This window comes from Atheta coriaria, unplaced genomic scaffold, assembly GCF_025399875.1.
Source record: "Atheta coriaria isolate IRGN ID8LTWV9N9 unplaced genomic scaffold, Caltech_Dcor_3.1 hic_scaffold_2_pilon, whole genome shotgun sequence".
Lineage (NCBI taxonomy): Eukaryota > Metazoa > Arthropoda > Insecta > Coleoptera > Staphylinidae > Dalotia > Dalotia coriaria.
The window spans coordinates 1,229,055-1,238,331 of record NW_027045444.1 but is presented as its reverse complement, the minus strand read 5'-3'; the positions used below and the strand labels follow the sequence as shown (position 1 = coordinate 1,238,331).

The following is a 9,277-nucleotide window of genomic DNA, read 5'->3' as shown; positions in this document are numbered from 1 at the left end:
TACAACCTCCCACTTACCCCAACGTTATTACGTAGTCATTAATCCATAAATCATCCTCGCATAAAAAATAAAAAAATAATAATTATTATACAGAATTATACAAAATTATATTTTATTTCTGAAAACTGGTTTTATAGAATTTCGTCTGCTGAAACAATTCACTTAAAAATACAATAAAACTAACTCCTAAACCAATTATTAAGATGCCATAAGGACCTAGAAGGTGATTATTGGTCATAGTTGTAGGTCTCTGACTTTCTTCTAAAATTGGTACAACTTTTTTAACTCCTTTGATGGCCAGGTTGCCTTCCATAATAGAACTCAACATATTCTCCATCTTGTAGGTCCAGATTGAATTTTTCGGAGAGTCGTAGACGTTGAAGCCAGGTATGACAACTGTATCTAGAATTATATACTTATTTCTACCATCAGATGCTTTCCGATTTGCTATTCTGGACAAGATTGTTTCCAGTCCGACGTAGGCCATGTTTGTTTCAGAAATTCTGTGATTATTAAACATATGATTCCCCAGTTCGTAGATGTTATCAAAGAGGACCACTTTCATTTTGGATAGTTCAGGTTCGTTTTGATAAATAGCTGTTTCAAAACCATTTATGAAAGCTAATTTTAATTCTGTATTTACAAGTTCTTGGATGGTTTTTATTGGAGGATAGTAGGTTTTTGCTACGAGGTTACTACCAAGTTTAGAATTGAATGAGGAAGAGATGATGACTCCGAAAAATGTTAAACATATTAAAAGTATTCTGAGAGAGAATCTTGGAGTTCTGAGTCTTGTGTAGGAGGTACCCAGAAACATACAGAGAGCTATCATAAAACATTCCATCAAAGAAATTTTTTCATCAATGATTTTTTTGAAAGATGTAGATTATTAAAGTATTACCCAGTAAAAATATCAATAAACTCAACCATAATGTCACAGAAAAAATTTGAAATATTTGTTTATAATGAGGAATCATTTCAGAATTTGGAACTGCACATACTATGTTTTCTAAGACTGATGGTCTCAGAGGACTTACAAGGTGTGCGTTTATTCCTGCAAACCTTCGAGCAAAAACCAAATCAACTGAATTATTTCCAACCCTTTCGCAGATTTCTTTGTAGTTATCAAAAACTTCCAATTTGTAAGTTGCATTCAAAGCTTTGGTGATAATCTTCAGATTTTCTAAGTCTTCCCCATAGAATGTTCCATTTTCAAACCAATTACGAGGTGGATCATTCATCATAACCACTTTGAAGGTATAACCATACAGGTTGTTTAAAACAGAATCAAAGTTAATAATATAAGTAGATAATTGCGATTCTGTATATAATTCAGTTACAGAATTTTTTGAAAAATGATTGTATTTTGTGATATATACAGTTGAATTGTCTTGATGGATTAAAACATAGTTTATGATATGTGAATTCCATAAACATTGATGTAAAATCTCAGAATTTTGGTTATGACTTAGAATTATATAAAATTTTCCATATGTATCAACAAAATCTGAGATTGTTGTGGTATAATTATCACAATCATCAAAATTTTTAAAAGGTATAAAAATTAAATAGGTTTTGGTCTTAAATAATTTAAAAAGAGGTTTTTGTGATGCAGAATTCAGTTGCAGAATTCCAATTACAAAACTTTTATGAAACTCATGTTTTAAAAGATCTTCCATCAAAAATAAATTATGATTATCTTCTTTCCAAGCAATTATTCCAATCACAGAATTGTTATTATTCATTGTTAATTGATTATGTAGATATTCTACAACTAAATTTTGTTCAGAAATAATTTCTGAATCTATTTTTGACAATGTCAGAACAATTACAAAAACCACGGTCAACATGTTGATATAAACCAGTACAAAGTACAAACTATATGAATTCTAGAATTATTCTTTCTATGACCCACATTCCATTCTACAACCTCCCACTTACCCCCAACGTAATTACGTAGTCATTAATCCATAAATCATCCTTGCATAAAAATATAACATAATAATTATACAGAATTATACAAAATTATATTTTATTTCTGAAAACTAGTTTTATAGAATTTCGTCTGCTGAAACAATTCACTTAGAAATACAATAAAACTAACCCCTATACCAATTCCCCAAATAGCATAAGGTCCCAAAAGATGATAATTAGTAATACTAATAGGTCCTTGTCCTTCCTCTGCAACTGGTGGTATCTTCTTAATCCCTTTTGAAGCTAGATCACTTTCTAAGACACTACTCAACATATTCTCCATCTTCCTAGACCATATAGAATTCCTCGGAGAGTCATAAACATTAAACCCAGGTATCACCACTTTATCCAGAATGATAAATTTATTCCTCCCATCAGGTCTCTTACTATGAGATATCCTCTCCAAGATAGTTTTCAGGGATATATACGCCATCTTTTGTTCTGGTATACTATGATCACTATAAACCATACTTTTCCCTAGGTCGTAGATATTCGCAAAGGGAACAACTTGCATGTTGATCAATTCTGGAACACTTTGAAAAATAGCTCCTTGGAAACCATTGATCATCCCCAGTTTCAGACCAGTATTCGCTAACTCTTCTAAAGTCTGTATAGGAGGATAATAAGTCCTTGCTACCAGATTACTCCCAAGTTTAGAATTAAAAGATGAAGCTATGATGATTCCGAAAAAACTCCAACAGAGTAAAAGTATCCGGGTTGAAGTCTCAGCTGATTTTATTCTGATGTAAGAAGTACTCAGAAACATACTCAGAGCTGTCATGGATGCCTCCTTCAAAGAATGTTTCTCACCAGTGAGACAATCAAAAATGTAGATTAACAAAGCACTTATCATTAAAAATATCAACAAACTCAACCATAAATAATTAGAAAAGATCTGGAATATTTGTTGGTACTGAGGAGTCATCTCAGAATTCGGAACAGCACAGACTATGTATTCTAAGAGTGATGGTCTCAGAGGACTTACAACATCTCCTTTCTCACTTAGAGCAAATCTTCGCGCGAATACTAAATCCACTGAGTTGTTTAATACTCTTTCGTAGATTTCTCTGTAGTTATCAAAAACCTCCAATTTGTAGGTTGCATTCAGAGCCTTGGTAATCACCTTCAGATTTTCTACGTCTTCTCCTTTGAATGTACCTTTTTCAAACCAATTACGAGGAGGGTCATTCATCATAACCACTTTGAATGTAAACCCATAGAGATTGTTTAAAACTTTATCAAAGTTAATATTTGTAGATAATTGTAATTCTGTATATGAGTCAGTTACAGAATTTTTTGAAAAATGGTTGTATTTTGTGATGTAAACAGTTGAATTGTCTTGATAAATTAATATGTAGTTTATAATATGTGATTCCCATAAACAATTAAATAAAAATTGATTATAATTATTGATATCTCCGAGGATAATATAAAATTTTCCATAGATATCCACGAAATTTGTTATAACTTTTAAATATGTATCACAATAATTATTTTCTAAGTCTAAATTATTTCAGGGAGGAATATGATGTAATTTTTTGTGTTAAACTTTTTAAATAAATTATTATTGTTGTTATAATCACTAAATATTTTTATCACAACTGTTTCTGCTTTATTTCTTCGATATTTTAATATATTATCAATAATTTCTAGATTATTATAGTTTTTCTCCCATGCTATGATTCCTATTATACGATAGTCACTATTTGTTATCACTTGTGTTTGTAAAAATTGTTTTATTAAATTATTGTTAATATTATTATTGTTTAAATCCATTATTGCAAAAATTCCAGGAAATATGCAAATAAACATCCACATCCACATTTTCTTCACTTCCGATAGAATAAAGATATAACTAAATTTCTCACCTGCACGTTTTGTTCATCTATATAATATTTATCCGCGTTGTCGGGGTGTTAAATTATTTATTTTCAATTATCCATGAATGAGTTTGTTACAACTACGAGTACAAGTTTTCAGGATAAATTATTTATGAGTTATTATTTGATACACCATGATATATCATGGTCATAATGAGTATTATTTTTGTTTTATGATTATAATAGTCATTAGCAAAAAAGACAACTAATCAAATTTTATAACTATGACCTACCACATTTAATATATGTTTGTATAGATTATAAATAAATATAATGGTTTTTATTAACATGTAAATTGTGGGTATTAAATTCTCATTATGGTAATGATTGACAATTGACACGTATTTATTTGTTTTTTGTTAAGTAGAGTATTATGTTATTTTCGTATTGATATTGATTTTAAGATATAAATGTTGTAAAACTGTTATAACTCAAACAGAAACCTGTTTGGTGGAAGTGAAAGTTGGTTGCTTTTAGTTGGTTTGGGACTTTGAATGGAGATGTCTCGACATGTCTTAAATATTCAATAATTTCTTATTAAATTCACTTTTGATTCAAAATTTAAACAATTTTTACTGCTTAAAACAAATAACTAGACATCATTGTAATAAATTGTAACAATATCTTTCATTTTTGTGATTTTATTAAAGCTAAAACATTACGAATTATTTATTTATTCTCATACATTGATAGTCACACGCACTTTTACAGTAAACACGGAAATATTTAGTTATTCAATTGTTAACGCCACGTGCCATTTCGATAAAATCACTAGAATCAATTATTATAAAAAATGTGTTAACAGTTGCTTTTACTGAAACAATGGAGTATTCACTCCTACTTCGGTCAAGTTTATAAGTGTATAAATTTATATTTTCAAGTACTCGCAATTTAAAATGTCCTTCAAAACACAATCAACAATATTTTTAAAACCTCATAAAATAAAATGCATATGTGTATAATTCATGCATTTTTATGATTAAATAATTAGCAAAATACGTTTTTATAATATACTAGCTTTAACCCGCGGCTTCACTCGAGAATATCTAAAATAATGAAGTTGCTTCCGTACGCGTTTGTAGTCACAGAAGAAGTAACAATGAAGTAGAATGGCGGGAAGTTTAAAATGGCCGAAAGTATAGTCTATGTAAGTATAGTGTACAGTCTCCATAGTGTAGTCAATTGGATTTGATGTTGACGTAGCTGTCGGTAATACAGTGTGATAATACAGTGTGATGGTACTATAGTACTTAGGTTTGAGCTTCATTGCTGGAATGTTAGATGGCGTTAAAGTAGTCAAATTGCCAGATGAAGAGGTATTATTGGCTAAACAATTTCTTTATTTTATTTAAAAAATATTTTTTATATTAAATAAAAAGTAGCCTATAACCATTCGGGGACCACTAAGAATATGTGCACAAATTTTCATGATGATCGGTTAAGTAGTTTTTGCGTGAAAGTGTAACAAACATCAAGACTTTTGCATTTATAATATTAGTAGGGATTATAAGAATATTTGAGTCTAAAACTTTCAGGAATCTGTAAAACCATTATATTAATATAAAACAAAGTTATGTTAGTTACACCATTTATAACTCAAGAATGGCTTGACCGATTTTTACAATTTATGATGCATTGAATTTATCTTAATGTAGAATAGCAGAATAATTACTAAAATATCAAAACTAATGTCTTAAGGGCCGTCAAATAAGGGATAAAAATTAGTATAGAGATTCCATAATAGTTTTAGTTAAAAAATTTAATCAAAAATTGGAACCAATTTTTTGGTGTGACTCAAACGGAATATAAAGAAATAAACTTTAAAATTATTGCTTAAAATACATATTTTATTGTGTAAACCTTTAAAATTTGGAGATAACAAAGTATTTATTTCGTATATTGCCAAAGGTTGTAAGTACAATTGCAGTTTTTACAATACCTGCGTATTCGCAAACATATAAATACTTTTGTATACCTGAGTAGTGAAAGTTTGCAATTCAAAATGGATCGTTGGTTTGGTAAAACAGCAATTGTGACTGGAGCAAGCCTAGGCATTGGGGAAGCTATTTCTGAAGCATTGGTCAAAGCAGGCATGCAGGTATCCATCACATTCATCAATCTTCTCTCCTCAAACAAATATCTTTTATTACATTACTTTATTTTACGATTTACTATTTATTTACAATAAGGTAGTGGGTCTTGCTCGTCGTGTAGAACGTATCCAAATCAACGCATCAACCCTCTCTTCTCTCAACTACCCAGGAAAACTCCATCCATTCAAATGTGACATCCGGAAAGAAGAAGATCTCTGCAATGCATTCACCTGGACAACAAATAACATCGGAGTAGTTCATATTTTAGTAAACAACGCAGGTGTATGTCTTCCTACTAATTTGATCAATGGAGACTCAGAAATGTGGAAAGCTATCTTAGAAACAAACATATTCGGACTCTGCGTGGCCCAGAGAGAAGCCTGTAAACTCATGACTACCCACAATATATCAGGACATATTGTCAATATTAATAGTATCGCTGGACATGGGCATTACTATTTTCCATCGACAAGTATCTACGGAGCAACCAAACACGCATTAACGAATATTTGTGAGATGCTCCGGAGTGAATTGACAGCTAATAAATCAAAAATTAAGGTTACTGTAAGTATTAAAGAAGATTTGATTAAATTTAAAACTATTTTCTACTACCACCTTTAAAGTGTCACTTTTTTCACGGTTTTGAGGCACAAAAAGCGGTACTTTAAACACGAACGACCAAAACCGTGGCTAAAGTACTTTAACACTCACCAACACTCTTAAAATAGATTAAAAAAGAGTATATTAGGTATCAAGTGACTAAGCAGGTGCTCTAGACACAAACTCCACCCCGTGACTAAAACCCGTGACTAAAGTACTTTAGCTACGACTTTCTCAAAGGTTTGTGTCTAATAGTCGTTTTTAATCTATTTGTAGAGTGTTAGTCCAGGTTTAGTCGATACACAATTAGTAACCGAAGAGTTTTCCTTACCTGGCGAAATGGAACTCATGGAAGGAGTCCCCTTGATGGAATGTAAAGACATAGCTGATGCAGTAGTTTATGCTTTAAGCACATCTCCAAGTGTTATGATCAATGAAATAACGCTGAGAGCAGTTGGATCTCCCGTTTAATTCCTTCATAAACACTGCACTCGTAATAATATTTGCGTATTGTATTTGGCTAGAGCAATAAAAACAAACAATAAATATTTATATTCATATGTATTTGTTACACTTATCACGTCACATGTTGTTGAATATAAATGCATTCATTAACTGATTAAGGCATTGCCACAATGCAAATATACGAGTAATTTTTTAGACGTATAAATATCATAACAGTACGTAATGCACTACATTCGGTTGTAATCTGCTGAAAAACATGGATCGTTGGGTTGCAAAAACTGCAATTGTGACTGGAGCTAGTTCAGGGATTGGGGAAGCTATTGCTGAGGAATTGGTTAAAGCAGGAATGCAGGTAATAAATATATATTTACTTAATATAATTGTTTGACTGTGGTTTCGTCAAAGTAGTTTTTAATAAAAATGTAATTAATTTATATTTTTTGTTAAGGACTTAGTTTTACTTGATATCATCAATAAGATTTGCAATTTTATTTTAAAGGAATTAAAATGCGATTAATGCACTAAAGCGCCACCTAGGATACAATTATTCAACTAAATTTATGATTGAATCTCTATACTAATTTTTATTGCTTCTTTAACACCTTTTAAGTAATAATTTTTTTAAATTTTAATAACTATTCTCCTATTCGGGACCAAGACAAATATAACAAATCATAAATCATCAAAATCTATTCATCCGTTCTTGAGTTATAAACGACTAGCTTTAACCCTTGGCTTCGCTCGCGAATATCTAAACTAATGAAGTTGCTTCCGTACGCGTCTGTAGGCACAGAAGAAGTAACAATGAAGTAGAATGGTGGGAAGTTTAAAATGGCTGAAAGTATAGTCTATGGAAGTATAGTGTACAGTCTCCAAAGTGTAGTCAATTGGATTTGATGTTGACGTAGCTGTCGGTAATACAGTGTGATAATACAGTGTGATGGTACTATAGTACTTAGGTTTGAGCTTCATTGCTGGAATGCTAGATGGCGTTAAAGTAGTCAAATTGCCAGATGCAGAGGTATTATTGGCTAAACAATTTCTTTATTTTATTTAAAAAATAATTTTTTTTATTAAATAAAAAGTAGCCTATAACCATTCGGGGACCACTATGAATATGTGTACAAATTTTCATGATGATCGGTTAAGTAGTTTTTGTGTGAAAGGGTAACAAACATCAGGACTTTCGCATTTATAATATTAGTAGGGATGTAACTAACACTACTTTGTTTGATACAAAAATTATCATTTTTAAATTTTTCAGGTTGTAGGTCTTGCTCGTCGTGTAGAACTTGTCCAGGCCAACTCTGAGAAACTTACTCAAAACAATTACAAAGGAAAACTCTATGCGGTTAAATGTGACATCCGCAGTGAAGCAGAAATTTGTAAAGCGTTTGAATGGACAACTAAAAATGTTGGGATAGTCCATGTTTTAGTCAATAATGCAGGGATTATTCTGCCTACTAATTTAATCAATGGAGATGCTGAAATGTGGAGGACCATTTTAGAAACGAATATATTTGGTCTCTGTGTTGCCCAAAAAGAAGCCTGTAAATTAATGATGGCGCATAATATAGCAGGACATATTGTTAATATCAACAGTGATGCAGGACATGGTCATTATTATTTTCCCACGAATAGTGTTTATGGAGCTAGCAAACATGCATTAACAAATATTTGTGAGATGATGAGGCTTGAGTTATTAGCTCATAAGTCCAATATAAAAATTACAGTAAGTTTAGTTTAATTTTTTAATTTTATTTTTATTTTTTGTATTTTTGTGGAAATTTTAAATATTAAATGTTTTTATGTTTTTAGAGTGTGAGTCCATCTGAAACTAGAACTGGTCTAACAGCTCCTGAATTTATTTCAGAGGAAGTCTTTGAAATGTTGAAAGATATGCCAATAATGGAGAGCAAAAATGTTGCTGATGCTATTTTGTATAGTTTAAGTACTCCTCCTGATGTGTTGATAACCGAAATTAGTTTAAGAGCTATTGGGAACAAATTTTGTTGATAAAGTTTAAATTTTTACTCATAAAAAAGTTATAAGTAATAAAATATTTATAATTCCCTAAAACAATAAAAATTCAAAACAAGTTTTTTAATCTACGCAACTTGTTGTACACTATTCCCAAAAATAACCTTAATTTGAGGTTAGGGTAAATACGAAATGCATTTTAGCATACATTTTACATTTTATTGATAAAGTTTAACTACTTATTCATAAAAAAGTTTTAAGTAATTTAATAAAAATTTAATAAAA

General features: G+C 30.6%; 2 protein-coding genes across 3 annotated transcripts; both read left to right on the top strand.

Moving 5' to 3' along the window:
- Nucleotides 1–4,733: 4,733 nt before the first annotated feature.
- On the top strand, nucleotides 4,734–7,105 carry LOC135800287 (farnesol dehydrogenase-like). Of its 2 annotated transcripts, none has more exons than XM_065313484.1 (3): nucleotides 4,734–5,170; nucleotides 6,044–6,511; nucleotides 6,824–7,105. In XM_065313484.1, the coding sequence occupies exons 1-3, from the start codon at nucleotides 5,129–5,131 to the stop codon at nucleotides 7,016–7,018; spliced, it is 705 nt and encodes a 234-aa protein (XP_065169556.1). In that variant the 5' UTR covers nucleotides 4,734–5,128; the 3' UTR covers nucleotides 7,019–7,105. The 2 variants fall into 2 exon arrangements, with proteins under 2 accessions (XP_065169556.1, XP_065169545.1); XM_065313473.1 differs by lacking the exon at nucleotides 4,734–5,170 and adding an exon at nucleotides 5,574–5,952.
- Nucleotides 7,106–7,201: 96 nt separating this feature from the next.
- Nucleotides 7,202–9,123, top strand: LOC135800278 (farnesol dehydrogenase-like). The gene is made up of 3 exons (XM_065313461.1): nucleotides 7,202–7,364; nucleotides 8,277–8,744; nucleotides 8,831–9,123. The coding sequence occupies exons 1-3, from the start codon at nucleotides 7,269–7,271 to the stop codon at nucleotides 9,026–9,028; spliced, it is 762 nt and encodes a 253-aa protein (XP_065169533.1). The 5' UTR covers nucleotides 7,202–7,268; the 3' UTR covers nucleotides 9,029–9,123.
- Nucleotides 9,124–9,277: the final 154 nt, after the last annotated feature.

Bases quoted from the DNA above. Each gene is read 5' to 3' on its own strand.
- LOC135800287 (XM_065313473.1), top strand. From the start codon at position 5,857: ATGGATCGTTGGTTTGGTAAAACAGCAATTGTGACTGGAGCAAGCCTA. The intron at 5,953-6,043 runs GTATCCATCACA...ATTTACAATAAG, and splicing joins TGGTCAAAGCAGGCATGCAG to GTAGTGGGTCTTGCTCGTCG. The intron at 6,512-6,823 runs GTAAGTATTAAA...ATCTATTTGTAG, and splicing joins AATCAAAAATTAAGGTTACT to AGTGTTAGTCCAGGTTTAGT.
- LOC135800278 (XM_065313461.1), top strand. From the start codon at position 7,269: ATGGATCGTTGGGTTGCAAAAACTGCAATTGTGACTGGAGCTAGTTCA. The intron at 7,365-8,276 runs GTAATAAATATA...TAAATTTTTCAG, and splicing joins TGGTTAAAGCAGGAATGCAG to GTTGTAGGTCTTGCTCGTCG. The intron at 8,745-8,830 runs GTAAGTTTAGTT...TTATGTTTTTAG, and splicing joins AGTCCAATATAAAAATTACA to AGTGTGAGTCCATCTGAAAC.